Source organism: Oncorhynchus keta, chromosome 22 (assembly GCF_023373465.1).
Source record: "Oncorhynchus keta strain PuntledgeMale-10-30-2019 chromosome 22, Oket_V2, whole genome shotgun sequence".
Lineage (NCBI taxonomy): Eukaryota > Metazoa > Chordata > Actinopteri > Salmoniformes > Salmonidae > Oncorhynchus > Oncorhynchus keta.
This window is the reverse complement of record NC_068442.1, coordinates 58165629-58183689: the sequence shown is the minus strand read 5'-3', so window position 1 is coordinate 58183689 and position 18061 is coordinate 58165629. Positions and strand designations below refer to the sequence as shown.

At 45.2% G+C, this 18061-nt stretch overlaps 2 protein-coding genes across 10 annotated transcripts in view; both read right to left on the bottom strand.

Moving 5' to 3' along the window:
- Window positions 1-18061, bottom strand: part of LOC118382419 (cyclin-dependent kinase-like 5) — a 248731-nt gene that overhangs the window by 110708 nt on the left and 119962 nt on the right. For all 4 annotated transcript variants that reach the window (XM_052475786.1, XM_052475787.1, XM_052475788.1 and 1 more), the window contains exon 11: window positions 16963-18058. In XM_052475786.1, coding sequence (XP_052331746.1) covers window positions 16963-18058 — 1096 coding nt within the window. The remainder of the gene's footprint in view (window positions 1-16962; window positions 18059-18061) is intronic.
- Window positions 6982-15048, bottom strand: LOC127910804 (uncharacterized). Of its 6 annotated transcripts, XM_052475790.1 has the most exons (3): window positions 12755-15048; window positions 7703-7830; window positions 6982-7670 (listed from the first exon to the last, which is right to left on the bottom strand). In XM_052475790.1, the coding sequence occupies exon 1, from the start codon at window positions 14809-14811 to the stop codon at window positions 13279-13281; it is 1533 nt and encodes a 510-aa protein (XP_052331750.1). In that variant the 5' UTR covers window positions 14812-15048; the 3' UTR covers window positions 6982-7670; window positions 7703-7830; window positions 12755-13278. The 6 variants fall into 6 exon arrangements, 4 of the variants coding, with proteins under 4 accessions (XP_052331750.1, XP_052331753.1, XP_052331751.1 ...); XR_008076246.1 differs by lacking the exon at window positions 12755-15048 and adding an exon at window positions 9213-9367 and having other exon boundaries at window positions 6982-7830; XM_052475793.1 differs by having other exon boundaries at window positions 6982-7830.

Sequence of the window (18061 nt, the reverse complement as noted above, 5' to 3'; positions counted from 1 at the left end):
AGTATATACATATGAGATGAGTATGTAGACAAAGTAAACAAAGTGGCATAGTTAAAGTGGCTAGTGATACATGTATTACATAAGGATGCAGTCGATGATATAGAGTACAGTATATACGTATGCATATGAGATGAATAATGTAGGGTAAGTAACATTATATAAGGTAGCATTGTTTAAAGTGATATATTTACATCATTTCCCATCAATTCCCATTATTAAAGTGGCTGGAGTTGAGTCAGTGTCAGTGTGTTGGCAGCAGCCACTCAATGTTAGTGGTGGCTGTTTAACAGTCTGATGGCCTTGAGATAGAAGCTGTTTTTCAGTCTCTCGGTCCCAGCTTTGATGCACCTGTACTGACCTCGCCTTCTGGATGATAGCGGGGTGAACAGGCAGTGGCTCGGGTGGTTGTTGTCCTTGATGATCTTTATGGCCTTCCTGTAACATCGGGTGGTGTAGGTGTCCTGGAGGGCAGGTAGTTTGCCCCCGGTGATGTGTTGTGCAGACCTCACTACCCTCTGGAGAGCCTTATGGTTGAGGGCGGAGCAGTTGCCGTACCAGGCGGTGATACAGCACGACAGGATACTCTCGATTGTGCATCTGTGTGAGTGTTTTTGGTGTCAAGACGAATTTCTTCAGCCTCCTGAGGTTGAAGAGGCACTGCTGCGCCTTCTTCAACACGCTGTCTGTGTGGGTGGACCATTTCAGTTTGTCCATGATGTATACGCCATGGAACTTAAAACTTTCTCCCCTCTCCACTACTGTCCCGTCGATGTCGAAAGGGGGGTGCGCCCTCTGCTGTTTCCTGAAGTCCACGATCACCTCCTTTGTTTTGTTGACGTTGGGTGTGAGGTTATTTTCCTGACACCACACTCCGAGGGCCCTCACCTCCTACCTGTAGGCCGTCTAGTCATTGTTGGTAATCAAGCCTACCACTGTAGTCATCTGCAAACTTGATGATTGAGTTGGAGGCGTGCATGGCCAAGCAGTCATGGGTGAACAGGGAGTACAGGAGAGGGCTGAGAACGCACCCTTATGGGGCCCCAGTGTTGAGGATCAGCGGGATGGAGATGTTGTCACCTACCCTCACCACCTGGGAGTGGCCGGTCAGGAAGTCCAGGACCCAGTTGCACAGGGCGGGGTCGAGACCCAGGGTCCCGAGCTTGATGATGAGTTTGGAGGGTGTTAAATGCTGAGCTGTTGTCGATGAACAGCATTCACACATAGGTATTTCTCTTGTCCAGATCGGTTAGGGCAGTGTGCAGTGTGATTGCGATTGCGTCGTCTGTGGACCTGTTGGGGTGGTAAGCAAATTGGAGTGGGTCTAGGGTGTCAGGTAGGGTGGAGGTGAAATGGTCCTTGACTAGTCTCTCAAAGCACTTCATGATGACGGAAGTGACAGGCGGTAGTCATTTAGCTCAGTTACCTTAGCTTTCTTGGGAACAGGAACAATGGTGGCCCTCATCAAGCATGTGGGGACAGCAGACTGGGATAAGGATTGATTGAATATGTCCGTAAACACACCAGCCAGCTGGTCTGCGCATGCTCTGAGAACGCGGCTGGGGATGCCGTCTGGGCCTGCAGCCTTGCGAGGGTTGACACGTTTAAATGTTTTGCTCATGTCGGCTGCAGTGAAGGAGAGGCCGCAGGTTTTGGTAGCGGGCCGTGTCAGTGGCACTGTAGTGTCCTCAAAGCGAGCAAAGAAGTTGTTTAGTCTGTCTGGGAGCAAGACATCCTGGTCTGCGACGGGGCTGGTTTTCCTTTTATAGTCCGTGATTGACTGTAGACCCTGCCACATACCTCTCATATCTGAGCCGTTGAATTGCGACTCTACTTTGTCTCTATACTGATGCTTAGCTTGTTTGATTGCCTTGCGGAGGGAATAGCTACACTGTTTGTTTCCCGTCACTTTGCCCTGATTAGAAGCAGTTTTGCGTGAATACTGCCATCAATCCACGGTTTCTGGTTTGGGAATGTTTTAATAGACGCTGTGGGTACGACATCACCGATGCACTTGCTAATAGACCCGCTCACGGAATCAGCGTATATATCAATGTTGTTGTTCGCCGCAATGTGGAACATATCCCAGTCCACATGATGGAAGCAATCTTGAAGCATGGAATCCGATTGGTCGGACCAGCGGTGAACAGACCTGAGCACGGGAGCTTCCTGTTTTAGTTTCTGTCTATAGGCAGGGAGCAACAAAATGGAGCCGTGGTCAGCTTTTCCGAATGGAGTGCGGGGGAGGGCCTTATATGCGTTGCAGAAGTTAGAATAACAATGATGTAGGGTTTTGCCAGCCCTGGTTGCACAATCGATATGCTGATAGAATTTAGGGAGCCTTGTTTTCAGATTAGCCTTGTTAAAATCCCCAGCTACAATAAATGCAGCCTCAGGATATGTGGTTTCCAGTTTACATAGAGTCAAATGAAGTTCGTTCAGGGCCATCGATGTGTCTGCTTGGGGGGATATATGCGGCTGTGATTATAATCGAAGAGAATTCTCTAGGTAGATAATGCAGTCGACATTTGATTGTGAGGAATTCTAAGTCAGGTGAACAGAAGGACTTGAGTTCCTGTATGTTGTTATGATCACACCACGTCTCGTTAATCATAAGGCTGCCTGCCCTTCTTCTTACCAGAAAGATGTGATATTCTGTACTTACTTTTATTGGCGTTGTAACTGTATTGTCAAATGTGTTGGCGGATTACAGCTGGATATCCTTGATCTAGAAAATGTGGTAAAAATAAGTAATATCAGATCAAGACTAAAACAAAAAACGCTTTGTAAATTATAGACATTTAATCATAAGACTGGATGGTTTCAAATACTAACGTTAATTAGCTAGCTAGCTAGTTGTTCTACTCATCAAGACCTTTTAAAATAGGAAGTCAACTCGACTGTTTATACCTAGCATTAGACAACTAGGTAGGAATCGTAGCTAAGACTTGAATGCCTCTCTGATTGATAACGTTAACTAGCTAGGTCAAAGCAATGTATAGCCAGATAATAGTATTTCTAGCTTAGTCATAAATAGCTAGCTAGCTAAATAACTGGCTAGGTAGCTAACGTTATAACATTTAGGACATTCAGTACCAGTCAAAAGCTTGGATACATCTACTCATTCAAAGGTTTTTCTTTATTTAGACTATTTTCTACATTGTAGAATAATAGTGAAGACATCAACACCATGAAATAACACATCAAATCAAAATCTAATTGTATTTGTCACATACACATGGTTAGCAGATGTTAATGCGAGTGTAGCGAAATGCTTTGCCTTGATGACAGCTTTGCACACTGTTTTGTATATTCTGTATAATAGCAGTGTGCAAAGCTGTCATCAAGGCAAAGGGTGGCTACTTCGAAGAATCTGAAATATAAAATATATTTAGATTTGTTATACACCTTTTTGGTTATTACATGATTCCATATGTGTTAATTCATAGTTTTGATGTCTTTACTATTAGGTAGAAAACAGTCAAAATAAAGAAAAACCCTTGAACCAGTAGTTGTGTCCAAACTTTTGACTGGTACTGTAAATGTGTTGTATTCCTAACCAATTGTGTTTCTTTGAGTTGTTTGTAACTTTAAATAAAAACTTATTTTGTACATAATGTTGCTGCTTATGACCGAAAATAACTTCTGGGCTTCAGAACTGCGATTACTCACCACGGACTGGCAGAATCCTTTTTGTCCTTTAACGAGTCCGACGAGCCCAACGTGAATGATATACTGCTTTCCCGGGAACAGGCCTAGATCCCCGACATTTGCGTGAAGAGAAGGCGGAGAAAAAGGGGCCAGAGGGCGGCTGTCTTCCGAGAATTCATAGGTGACTGAATAAACCCTAACTTCCTTCCATTCTGCTAGCAAGCGTGCAATCTTTGGACAATAACATCGATGACCTACATGGATTATTAAACTACCAATGGGACATTCAAAACTGTCCTATCTGATGCTTCACAGAGTCGTGGCTGAACGACGACATTATCAACATACAGCTGGCTGGTAATACGCTGCACCGGCAGGACAGAACAGCTGCGTCTGGTAAGACAAGGTGTTGCGTACTATGTATTTTGTAAATAACAGCTAGTGCACGATATCTAAAGTTTCGCTCGCCTGAAGTATCTCATGATAAACTGTAGACCACACTATCTACCTAGAGAGTTTTCATCTGTATTTTTTGTAGCGGTCTACATACCACAACAGACTGATGCTGCCACTTAGACCCGCACATAATGAGATGTATTCCGCCAGAAGCAAACAGGAAAACACGGCGGCGCTCCTAGTAGCTGGGAACTTTAACGCAGGGAAACTTAAATCCGTTTGACCAAATTTCTAATTAGCATATTAAATGTGCAACCAGAGGGGGAAAACAAAAACTCTGGACAACCTTTAGTCCACACACAGAGACGCATACAAAGCTCTACCTCGCCCTCCATTTGGCAAATCTGACCATAATTCTATCCACAGGTACACCTCTAATTGACTCAAATGAAGCCAATTAGGCTATCAGAAGCTTCTAAAGCTATTACATAATTTTTCTGGAATTTTCCAAGCTGTTTATAGGCACAGTCAACTTAGTGTATGTAAACATCTGACCCACTGGAATTGTGATACGGTGAATTATAAGTGAAATCATCTGTCTGTAAACAACTGTTGGAAAAATTACTTGAGTCATGCACAAAGTAGATGTCCTAACCGACTTGCCAAAACTATAGTTTGTTAACTTCTCTAGGATAGGCATTTGGAATTTTGGATGAAAAGCATGCCCAAATTAAACTTCCTGCTACTCATCCCCAGAAGACAAGATATGCATATTATTAGTAGATATGGATAGAAATCACTGACGTTTCTAAAACTGTTTGAATCACGTCGGTGAGTATAACAGAACTTATGTAGCAGGCGAAACCCCGAGGACAAACCATTCAGATTTTGTTTTGTTTTGAGGTCACTCTCTTTTCAATGGGTTTTCATTGGGAATCCAGATTTCTAAGGGACTTGCTTGCAGTTCCTACCACTTCCACTGGATGTCACCAGTCTTTAGAAATTGGTTGAGGTTATTCCTTTGTGTAATGAAGCAGTACGGCCTTCTTGAACGTGGGTCACTTCATGTGTACTATTTGATAGAGGCGCATGACCAGAAAGCATGCTTCAGTTTGTTTTCTTCCTATCAAGAACACAGATCATCCCATCTCCAATTTGATTGATTATTTACTTTAAGTTTAAGTTGTATTACAAAAGTAGTTTGAAATGTTTTGGCAAAGATTACAGGTAACTTTTGAGATATTTTGTAGTCACATTGCGCAAGTTGGAACCGGTGTTTTTCTGGATCAAACGTGCCAAATAAATTGACATTTTGGATATATGGACGGAATGAATCGAACAGAAGGACCATTTGTGATGTTTATGGGACATATTGGAGTGCGAACAGAAGAAGCTCTTCAAAGGTAAGGCATGATTTATATTTTTATTTCTGCGTTTTGTGTCGCGCCTACAGGGTTGAAATATGTTTTCTCTCTTTGTTTACTATGAAGCTATCCTCAGATAATAGCATCGTTTGCTTTCGCCAAAAAGCCTTTTTGAAATCTGACACGTCGGCTGGATTCACAACATGTGTAGCTTTAATTTGGTATCTTAAATGTGTGATTTCATGAAAGTTAGATTTTTATAGGAATTTATTTGAATTTGGCGCTCTGCATTTTCTCTGGCTTTTGGCCAAGTGGGACGCTACCATCCCACATATCCCAGAGAGGTTAACAAGAAATTTGTGGAGTGGTTGAAAAATTTGTTTCAGTGACTCCAACCTACACATATGCTACGGTCACAAGACACAGGCCTCCTTATTGTCCCTAGAATTTCTAAGCAAACAGCTAGAGGCAGGGCTTTCTCCAATAGAGCTCAATGTTTATGGACAGGTCCGCTTATCCATGTGAGAGATGCAGACTCGGTCTCAACCTTTAAGTCTTTACTGAAGACTCATCTCTTCAGTAGGTCCTATGATTGAGTGTAGTTTGGCCCAGGGGTGTGAAGGTGAAATGAAAGTCACTGGAGCGACGAACCGCCCTTGCTGTCTCTGCCTGGCCGGCTCCCCTCTCTCCACTGGGATTCTCTGCCTCTGACCCTATTACGGGGACTGAGTCACTGGCTTACTGGTGCTCTTCCATGCCGTCCTTAGGAGGGGTGAATCACTTGAGTAGGTTGAGTCAGACGTGATCTTTCTGTCTGGTTTTGCACTCCCTCGGGCTAGTGCGGTGGAGGAGATCTATGTGGGCTATACTCAGCCTTGTCTCAAGCTAGTAAGTTGGTGGTCTGTTGATATCCATCTAGCGGTGTGGGGGCTGTGCATTTGCAAAGTGTGTGGTGTTATATCTTGCCTGGTTGGCCCTGTCCGAGGGTATCGTTTGACAGGGCCACAGTGTCCTCCCAACCCCCCCGTCTCAGCAGTCAGTATCTATGCTGCTATAGTCTATGTGCAAGGGGGCTAGGGTCAGTCTGTTTTATCTGGTGTAATTCTCCTGCCTTATCTGTTGTCCTGTGTGAATTGAAGTATGCTCCCTCTAATTCGGTCTTTCTCTCTCTCTCCCCTCCCGGAGGACCTGAGCCCTAGGACCATGCCTCAAGACTACCTGGCCTGATGACTCCTGGCTGGTCGTGCTGCTGCTTCAGTTTCAACTGTTCTGCCTGTGGCAAAGGAACCCTGACCTGTTCACTAGATGTGCTACCTGTCCCAGACCTGCTGTTATCGACTCTCTCTCTCTCTGCTGCACCTGCTGTCTCGACCTCTGAATGCTCGGCTATTAAAAGCCAACCGGCATTTACTCCTGAGGTACTGACCTGTTGCACCAATTTGTCCGAGCCACGTGCTTCACATCTGCATTGCTTGCTGTTTGGAGTTTTAGGCTGGTTTCCTGTATAGCACTTTGTGACATCTGCTGATGTAAAAAGGGCTTTATAAATACATTTGATTTATTGACTTACAAAAGTATACATTCAATAGCGAACATACTATCAATATGCTGGCTACTGTTGATACACTTTGGCATCTCTTTTGGAATGCAGTTCTCTTAAATGGGCAGTGTACTATTTTTAGATGTAAAAACAAAAATGAATGCAATTAATCCTATGGAAACAGCTTCATAATAACCAAAGGTGGCCGGAGGAAGCGGTTAGAGCTTTGGGCCAGTAACCGAAAGGTCCATGAGCCGACAAGGTGAAGAATCTGGCGATGTGCACTTGAGCAAGGCACTTCACCCTGATTGCTCCAGCGTTGCCGTTACTAACGGCAGACCCTGGCTGTGACCACACTCTTCGAGGGTGTTTGGGATATGAAAAAAAACAACATTTTCAATTCACAGATGCGTATTAATACAAGCTTGTACATGTGTTTAATAGGCAATAAGCATCGACCAAATTAGTTGTATTTATTTATTATAAATACAGCCTGTTAATATCTGAATATAGAGAGGAAGCATGGTAACCTATAGGTCCTGTAGAGAGGAAGCATGGTAACCTATAGGCCCTGTAGAGAGGAAGCATGGTAACCTATAGGTCCTGTAGAGAGGAAGCATGGTAACCTATAGGCCCTGTAGAGAGGAAGCATGGTAACCTATAGGTCCTGTAGAGAGGAAGCATGGTAACCTATAGGCCCTGTAGAGAGGAAGCATGGTAACCTATAGGCCCTGTAGAGAGGAAGCATGGTAACCTATAGGTCCTGTAGAGAGGAAGCATGGTAACCTATAGGCCCTGTAGAGAGGAAGCATGGTAACCTATAGGTCCTGTAGAGAGGAAGCATGGTAACCTATAGGCCCTGTAGAGAGGAAGCATGGTAACCTATAGGCCCTGTAGAGAGGAAGCATGGTAACCTATAGGTCCTGTAGAGAGGAAGCATGGTAACCTATAGGCCCTGTAGAGAGAAAGCATGGTAACCTATAGGCCCTGTAGAGAGGAAGCATGGTAACCTATAGGCCCTGTAGAGAGGAAGCATGGTAACCTATAGGCCCTGTAGAGAGGAAGCATGGTAACCTATAGGTCCTGTAGAGAGGAAGCATGGTAACCTATAGGCCCTGTAGAGAGGAAGCATGGTAACCTATAGGTCCTGTAGAGAGGAAGCATGGTAACCTATAGGTCCTGTCTGAACCCAATATAGTCTGTTAATATCTGAATATAGAGAGGAAGCATGGTAACCTATAGGCCATGTAGAGAGGAAGCATGGTAACCTATAGGCCCTGTAGAGAGGAAGCATGGTAACCTATAGGCCCTGTAGAGAGGAAGCATGCTAACCTATAGGCCCTGTAGAGAGGAAGCATGGTAACCTATAGGCCCTGTAGAGAGGAAGCATGGTAACCTATAGGCCCTGTAGAGAGGAAGCATGCTAAACTATAGGCCCTGTAGAGAGGAAGCATGGTAACCTATAGGCCCTGTAGAGAGGAAGCATGGTAACCTATAGGTCCTGTAGAGAGGAAGCATGGTAACCTATAGGCCCTGTAGAGAGGAAGCATGGTAACCTATAGGCCCTGTAGAGAGGAAGCATGCTAACCTATAGGCCCTGTAGAGAGGAAGCATGCTAAACTATAGGCCCTGTAGAGAGGAAGCATGGTAACCTATAGGCCCTGTAGAGAGGAAGCATGGTAACCTATAGGCCCTGTAGAGAGGAAGCATGGTAACCTATAGGCCCTGTAGAGAGGATGCATGGTAACCTATAGGCCCTGTAGAGAGGAAGCATGGTAACCTATAGGCCCTGTAGAGATGAAGCATGGTAACCTATAGGTCCTGTAGAGAGGAAGCATGGTAACCTATAGGCCCTGTAGAGAGGAAGTATGGTAACCTATAGGTCCTGTCTGAACCCAATATAGTCTGTTAATATCTGAATATAGAGAGGAAGCATGGTAACCTATAGGCCCTGTAAAGAGGAAGCATGGTAACCTATAGGCCTTGTAGAGAGGAAGCATGGTAAACTATAGGCCCTGTAGAGAGGAAGCATGGTAACCTATAGGCCCTGTAGAGAGGAAGTATGGTAACCTATAGGTCCTGTCTGAACCCAATATAGTCTGTTAATATCTGAATATAGAGAGGAAGCATGGTAACCTATAGGCCCTGTAGAGAGGAAGCATGCTAACCTATAGGCCCGGTAGAGAGGAAGCATGCTAAACTATAGGTCCTGTAGAGAGGAAGCATGGTAACCTATAGGCCCTGTAGAGAGGAAGCATGGTAACCTATAGGTCCTGTAGAGAGGAAGCATGGTAACCTATAGGCCCTGTAGAGAGGAAGCATGGTAACCTATAGGTCCTGTAGAGAGGAAGCATGGTAACCTATAGGCCCTGTAGAGAGGAAGCATGGTAACCTATAGGTCCTGTAGAGAGGAAGCATGGTAACCTATAGGCACTGTAGAGAGGAAGCATGCTAACCTATAGGCCCTGTAGAGAGGAAGCATGGTAACCTATAGGCCTTGTAGAGAGGAAGCATGGTAAACTATAGGCCCTGTAGAGAGGAAGTATGGTAACCTATAGGCCCTGTAGAGAGGAAGCATGGTAACCTATAGGTCCTGTCTGAACCCAATATAGTCTGTTAATATCTGAATATAGAGAGGAAGCATGGTAACCTATAGGCCCTGTAAAGAGGAAGCATGCTAACCTATAGGCCCTGTAGAGAGGAAGCATGCTAACCTATAGGCCCTGTAGAGAGGAAGCATGCTAACCTATAGGCCCTGTAGAGAGGAAGCATGGTAACCTATAGGCCCTGTAGAGAGGAAGCATGGTAACCTATAGGCCCTATAGAGGAAGCATGGTAACCTATAGGCCCTGTAGAGAGGAAGCATGGTAACTTATAGGTCCTGTAGAGAGGAAGCATGGTAACCTATAGGCCCTGTAGAGAGGAAGCATGGTAACCTATAGGTCCTGTCTGAACCTAATATAGTCTGTTAATATCTGAATATAGAGAGGAAGCATGGTAACCTATAGGCCCTGTAGAGAGGAAGAATGGTAACCTATAGGCCCTGTAGAGAGGAAGCATGGTAACCTATAGGCCCTGTAGAGAGGAAGCATGGTAACCTATAGGTCCTGTAGAGAGGAAGCATGGTAACCTATAGGTCCTGTCGAGAGGAAGCATGGTAACCTATAGGTCCTGTCTGAACCCAATATAGTCTGTTAATATCTGAATATAGAGAGGAAGCATGGTAACCTATAGGCCTTGTAGAGAGGAAAGATGGTAAACTATAGGCCCTGTAGAGAGGAAGCATGGTAACCTATAGGCCCTGTAGAGAGGAAGCATGGTAACCTATAGGTCCTGTCTGAACTCAATATAGTCTGTTAATATCTGAATATAGAGAGGAAGCATGGTAACCTATAGGCCCTGTAAAGAGGAAGCATGGTAACCTATAGGCCCTGTAGAGAGGAAGCATGGTAACCTATAGGTCCTGTAGAGAGGAAGCATGGTAACCTATAGGCCCTGTAGAGAGGAAGCATGCTAACCTATAGGCCCTGTAGAGAGGAAGCATGCTAACCTATAGGCCCTGTAGAGAGGAAGCATGGTAACCTATAGGCCCTGTAGAGAGGAAGCATAGTAACCTATAGGCCCTGTAGAGAGGAAGCATGGTAACCTATAGGCCCTGTAGAGAGGAAGCATGGTAACCTATAGGCCCTGTAGAGAGGAAGCATGGTAACCTATAGGCCCTGTAGAGATGAAGCATGGTAACCTATAGGTCCTGTAGAGAGGAAGCATGGTAACCTATAGGTCCTGTAGAGAGGAAGCATGGTAACCTATAGGTCCTGTCTGAACCCAATATAGTCTGTTAATATCTGAATATAGAGAGGAAACATGGTAACCTATAGGCCCTGTAGAGAGGAAGCATGGTAACTTATAGGTCCTGTAGAGAGGAAGCATGGTAACCTATAGGCCCTGTAGAGAGGAAGCATGGTAACCTATAGGTCCTGTCTGAACATAATATAGTCTGTTAATATCTGAATATAGAGAGGAAGCATGGTAACATATAGGCCCTGTAGAGAGGAAGAATGGTAACCTATAGGCCCTGTAGAGAGGAAGCATGGTAACCTATAGGTCCTGTCTGAACCCAATATAGTCTGTTAATATCTGAATATAGAGAGGAAGCATGGTAACCTATAGGCCCTGTAAAGAGGAAGCATGGTAACCTATATGCCCTGTAGAGAGGAAGCATGGTAACCTATAGGTCCTGTAGAGAGGAAGCATGCTAACCTATAGGCCCTGTAGAGAGGAAGCATGCTAACCTATAGGCCCTGTAGAGAGGAAGCATGCTAACCTATAGGCCCTGTAGAGAGGAAGCATGCTAACCTATAGGCCCTGTAGAGAGGAAGCATGCTAACCTATAGGCCCTGTAGAGAGGAAGCATGGTAACCTATAGGCCCTGTAGAGAGGAAGCATGGTAACCTATAGGCCCTGTAGAGAGGAAGCATGGTAACTTATAGGTCCTGTAGAGAGGAAGCATGGTAACCTATAGGCCCTGTAGAGAGGAAGCATGGTAACCTATAGGTCCTGTCTGAACCTAATATAGTCTGTTTATATCTGAATATAGAGAGGAAGCATGGTAACCTATAGGCCCTGTAGAGAGGAAGAATGGTAACCTATAGGCCCTGTAGAGAGGAAGCATGGTAACCTATAGGCCCTGTAGAGAGGAAGCATGGTAACCTATAGGTCCTGTAGAGAGGAAGCATGGTAACCTATAGGTCCTGTCGAGAGGAAGCATGGTAACCTATAGGTCCTGTCTGAACCCAATATAGTCTGTTAATATCTGAATATAGAGAGGAAGCATGGTAACCTATAGGCCCTGTAAAGAGGAAGCATGGTAACCTATAGGCCTTGTAGAGAGGAAGCATGGTAAACTATAGGCCCTGTAGCGAGGAAGCATGGTAACCTATAGGCCCTGTAGAGAGGAAGCATGGTAACCTATAGGTCCTGTCTGAACCCAATATAGTCTGTTAATATCTGAATATAGAGAGGAAGCATGGTAACCTATAGGCCCTGTAAAGAGGAAGCATGGTAACCTATAGGCCCTGTAGAGAGGAAGCATGGTAACCTATAGGTCCTGTAGAGAGGAAGCATGGTAACCTATAGGCCCTGTAGAGAGGAAGCATGCTAACCTATAGGCCCTCTAGAGAGGAAGCATGGTAACCTATAGGCCCTGTAGAGAGGAAGCATGGTAACCTATAGGCCCTGTAGAGAGGAAGCATGGTAACCTATAGGCCCTGTAGAGAGGAAGCATGGTAACCTATAGGCCCTGTAGAGAGGAAGCATGGTAACCTATAGGCCCTGTAGAGAGGAAGCATGGTAACCTATAGGCCCTGTAGAGATGAAGCATGGTAACCTATAGGTCCTGTAGAGAGGAAGCATGGTAACCTATAGGTCCTGTAGAGAGGAAGCATGGTAACCTATAGGTCCTGTAGAGAGGAAGCATGGTAACCTATAGGTCCCGTCTGAACCCAATATAGTCTGTTAATATCTGAATATAGAGAGGAAGCATGGTAACCTATAGGCCCTGTAGAGAGGAAGCATGGTAACTTATAGGTCCTGTAGAGAGGAAGCATGGTAACCTATAGGCCCTGTAGAGAGGAAGCATGGTAACCTATAGGTCCTGTCTGAACATAATATAGTCTGTTAATATCTGAATATAGAGAGGAAGCATGGTAACCTATAGGCCCTGTAGAGAGGAAGCATGGTAACCTATAGGCCCTGTAGAGAGGAAGCATGGTAACCTATAGGCCCTGTAGAGAGGAAGCATGGTAACCTATAGGTCCTGTAGAGAGGAAGCATGGTAACCTATAGGCCCTGTAGAGAGGAAGCATGGTAACCTATAGGCCCTGTAGAGAGGAAGCATGGTAACCTATAGGTCCTGCATGACGCCGCAGTAAAAACTACACCATATCCAGTCCAGTAGAAATCCTGTTTGGCCCATTTTCTGGGACCCTGTCATAGCTTACAAATAGGACCCAGAGTTTTACCTGACCTGGTCATGAGATGAGGAAAAACTCCAGGCCCCAGAAAAGACACGTACAAATTTTGCCAGACCACATTTGAACCTCTGCTGCCACTTCAGCTTAAAAATACTATAACTTGTAAATGTCTCAAGAGAATAGTGTGATTGGCTTACCCCATCATAACCCCATTGTTTATAACAGGAACATAAACCATGTATAGATTCAAAATATGTTCAAAAGCTGCCAACTATCTTGTTCATTTTCCATCTGGTTTATGTATTATGCTAGGTCAAATGTAAGGTTAAGGAGAGGTTTTGAGGACACAGATTACACCCTAGTCCTTTTCCATGGATTTTGCTTTTAGTCCAGTACTAGACTTAATCTGTGTCAGGGGAAAACCTCCCCATAAAAGGAGTGGAAGGGGATGATGTCTTACGTGAAAAAACACAACCAAGTAGCATAACCACAACCAAGTAGCATAACCACAACCAAGTAACATAACCACAACCAAGTAACATAACCACAACCAAGTAACATAACCACAACCAGGTAACATAACCACAACCAAGTAACATAACCACAACCAGGTAACATAACCACAACCAAGTAACATAACCACAACCAAGTAACATAACCACAACCAAGTAACATAACCACAACCAAGTAGCATAACCACAACCAAGTAGCATAACCACAACCAAGTAGCATAACCACAACCAAGTAGCATAACCACAACCAAGTAGCATAACCACAACCAAATAGCATAACCACAACCAAATGGCATAACCACAACCAAGTAGCATAACCACAACCAAGTAGCATAACCACAACCAAGTAGCATGACCACAACCAAGTGGCATAACCACAACCAAGTAACATAACCACAACCAGGTAGCATAACCACAACCAAGTAGCATAACCACAACCAAGTAACATAACCACAACCAAGTAGCATAACCACAACCAAGTAACATAACCACAACCAAGTAGCATAACCACAACCAAGTAACATAACCACAACCAAGTGGCATAACCACAACCAAGTAGCATAACCACAACCAAGTAGCATAACCACAACCAAGTAGCATAACCACAACCAAGTAGCATAACCACAACCAAGTAGCATAACCACAACCAAGTAGCATAACCACAACCAAGTAGAATAACCACAACCAAGTAGCATAACCACAACCAAGTAGAATAACCACAACCAAGTAGCATAACCAAAACCAAGTAGCATAACCACAACCAAGTAGCATAACCACAACCAAGTAACATAACCACAACCAAGTAGAATAACCACAACCAAGTAGAATAACCACAACCAAGTAGCATAACCACAACCAAGTAGCATAACCACAACCAAGTAGCATAACCACAACCAAGTAGAATAACCACAACCAAGTAGCATAACCACAACCAAGTAGAATAACCACAACCAAGTAGCATAACCACAACCAAGTAGCATAACCACAACCAAGTAACATAACCACAACCAAGTAACATAATCACAACCAAGTAACATAACCACAACCAAGTAGCATAACCACAACCAAGTAGCATAACCACAACCAAGTAGCATAACCACAACCAAGTAGCATAACCACAACCAAGTAACATAACCACAACCAAGTAACATAACCACAACCAAGTAACATAACCACAACCAGGTAACATAACCACAACCAGGTAGCATAACCACAACCAGGTAGCATAACCACAACCAGGTAGCATAACCACAACCAGGTAGCATAACCACAACCAGGTAGCATAACCACAACCAGGTAGCATAACCACAACCAGGTAGCATAACCACAACCAAGTAGCATAACCACAACCAGGCAGCATAACCACAACCAGGTAGCATAACCACAACCAGGTAGCATAACCACAACCAAGTAGCATAACCAAGTACATTAATGGGGAAAACCTTTTTAAAGAGTATGTATTAGACTGTTTGAGAGAAGGTTTGACTCCTAATCAACCCATCCAATGTGAATACATATGTTGTTGAAGAACAGTAGATCAGTAAAGCCACAGTACTCTAGCAGTAGATCAGTAAAGCCACAGTACTCTAGCAGTAGATCAGTAAAGCCACAGTACTCTAGCAGTAGATCAGTAAAGCCACAGTACTCTAGCAGTAGATCAGTAAAGCCACAGTACTCTAGCAGTAGATCAGTAAAGCCACAGTACTCTAGCAGTAGATCAGTAAAGCCACAGTACTCTAGCAGTAGATCAGTAAAGCCACAGTACTCTAGCAGTAGATCAGTAAAGCCACAGTACTCTAGCAGCAGATCAGTAAAGCCACAGTACTCTAGCAGCAGATCAGTAAAGCCACAGTACTCTAGCAGCAGATCAGTAAAGCCACAGTACTCTAGCAGCAGATCAGTAAAGCCACAGTACTCTAGCAGTAGATCAGTAAAGCCACAGTACTCTAGCAGTAGATCAGTAAAGCCACAGTACTCTAGCAGTAGATCAGTAAAGCCACAGTACTCTAGCAGTAGATCAGTAAAGCCACAGTACTCTAGCAGTAGATCAGTAAAGCCACAGTACTCTAGCAGTAGATCAGTAAAGCCACAGTACTCTAGCAGTAGATCAGTAAAGCCACAGTACTCTAGCAGTAGATCAGTAAAGCCACAGTACTCTAGCAGTAGATCAGTAAAGCCACAGTACTCTAGCAGCAGATCAGTAAAGCCACAGTACTCTAGCAGCAGATCAGTAAAGCCACAGTACTCTAGCAGTAGATCAGTAACGCCACAGTACTCTAGCAGCAGATCAGTAAAGCCACAGTACTCTAGCAGCAGATCAGTAAAGCCACAGTACTCTAGCAGTAGATCAGTAAAGCCACAGTACTCTAGCAGTAGATCAGTAAAGCCACAGTACTCTAGCAGTAGATCAGTAAAGCCACAGTACTCTAGCAGTAGATCAGTAAAGCCACAGTACTCTAGCAGTAGATCAGTAACGCCACAGTACTCTAGCAGTAGATCAGTAACGCCACAGTACTCTAGCAGTAGATCAGTAAAGCCACAGTACTCTAGCAGTAGATCAGTAAAGCCACAGTACTCTAGCAGTAGATCAGTAACGCCACAGTACTCTAGCAGTAGATCAGTAACGCCACAGTACTCTAGCAGTAGATCAGTAAAGCCACAGTACTCTAGCAGTAGATCAGTAAAGCCACAGTACTCTAGCAGTAGATCAGTAAAGCCACAGTACTCTAGCAGTAGATCAGTAAAGCCACAGTACTCTAGCAGTAGATCAGTAAAGCCACAGTACTCTAGCAGTAGTCAAGCTGATTATTTCTTTAGAGTCATAAGAGACAAGGTTCTGAAGTGTCTGTCCTAAATCTAGGAGATATAAAAAAATATATATATTTTTTAAATAAATATTTAAGCTCTTTATTCTTCCATTCCTTTTTTAAAACCGGCCAGTCGGTTACCTTCAGGTCATAAAGCAAAACAGGGAACAGCATCGTGAGAGTCTCCCCTTTCCATATAGTGGTCAATAATTGGTAGGGCAAACCGTTCGTACGCTACAGACGTTTTCGTACAAACACTGCTTTAACTCTGCCACCTTTCACCGCAGATGCGGAACTGCGACATCGGAGGATTGAAACGCATCCAATGCTAAACAGATCTCTCTTACTTAAACTGACAGATTTGTATGCGATGTAACTTAGATTGACGCACCGGTGCATCAATTGACTCTGGGGGGTTGTGCTGAAAAGCTTTGTCAGTGCACAGGTCAAATGAGCTTTTGAAATTCCTGTCTTTTTCTGCTTCAGACAAAAGCTGATATTTCACTTAAATGTACAATATCAGCTTAGACAACACTGCAACAGGAACACCAACAAGCGACAGTGCTATAGGAGTCTGGTAGTGTGTTTGGGTGTTTGGTATTGGACTGACCCTGGTGATGTCGTCCTCCCTGCTGACCCCCCCAGTGTGTTGTGGCAGGGTAAGGGTTAGGTGACTGGTATAGTTAGTGTTAGGTGTAGCTAGGTGTTGAGTATTGGACTGACCCTGGTGATGTCCTCTGTAGAAGATCCTCCAGAGTGCCTGGGCAGGGTGCGGTGCTGCAGCTGGGGGGAGAGGAGCTGGAGGCTGGAGGCTCTGGTGGACATCCCCTGTCCCACCGCCAGCCCCCCCTCACTACCCCCCCCGTGGGTCCTCTGACGCTCCCGCCGCACGTACATGGAGTGGCGGTGAGGTCTATGCTGGGAGGAGAAGGGGGATGTGTAGCCCAGGCCGTAGGGGAAGGCCTCATGAGGGGTGGATAGGGAGTGACCATGGCTTCCACCTCCTCCCCCTCCCGGGTCTCCTCCCTCAGGGGACTTGGCCTCCTCAGAGCTCTTGTGTCGTGAGGAGGTGCGTCGGGATGAGGAGTCTAGTGTATTGCTCTCTCTCTCCGAGCGCCGGCCTGCAGGGCTGTGACGATGATGACCGGTCGCCGGGCTGCCAGGAGCGTTGAGGTCAAGACAGGAAGTAGGGAAGTAGCGTGATGGAGGATCGTCACCATGGATACGTGGGTCGCTAAGGTTCCCTACTGACTTGGCGTTGTTGAGGGCCCCGTGGCTCTTAGAAAGGTTTATATAGGAGCCTCCTGCTAACCCTAACCCTCCTGCAGACTTAGAGGACCCATGCTCCCCCATGTAGCTGTGGCGGTCTCGGTCTCTGGCTCTGTGTTTGTCTCCAGACATCAGGGTGCTGGTCTTTCCCTCTACGAAGCTATGGCGGTTCTGCTGAGAGCGGCTGTTGGACTTGAGGTACTTGGCTCCCGGCCCATCTGTGGCCTTGGCTCCGGAGGTGAAGTCAAAGTCTTTGCTCCTGGTCTCTTTGGGGCTGAGGAGGTGGGGTAGGTTGTTCTTGGTCTCTTTGGGGCTGAGGAGGTGGGGCAGGTTGTTGTTGGCTAGGTCCTTGGAGCAGGAGGCTGAGCGATTCAGGAGCTGGGGGGCCGGGGCATAGGTCTTGGGGCGGAGGGTGGGGCTCAAGCTGTTGCCATTCAGGAAGCTGTCGTTGCTAGGGTGATTGCTAGGTTGGAGGTCTTCGTGACGGGGCAGGCTGGAACAGTCTCTACTAGCTGAGCGGTGGTGGTCTGAACCCTTAACACCATGACTCCTG

Coding starts and splice junctions, on each gene's coding strand:
- LOC127910804 (XM_052475790.1), bottom strand. CDS start 14,811: ATGCTACCTGGTTGTGGTTATGCTGCCTGGTTGTGGTTATGCTACTTG.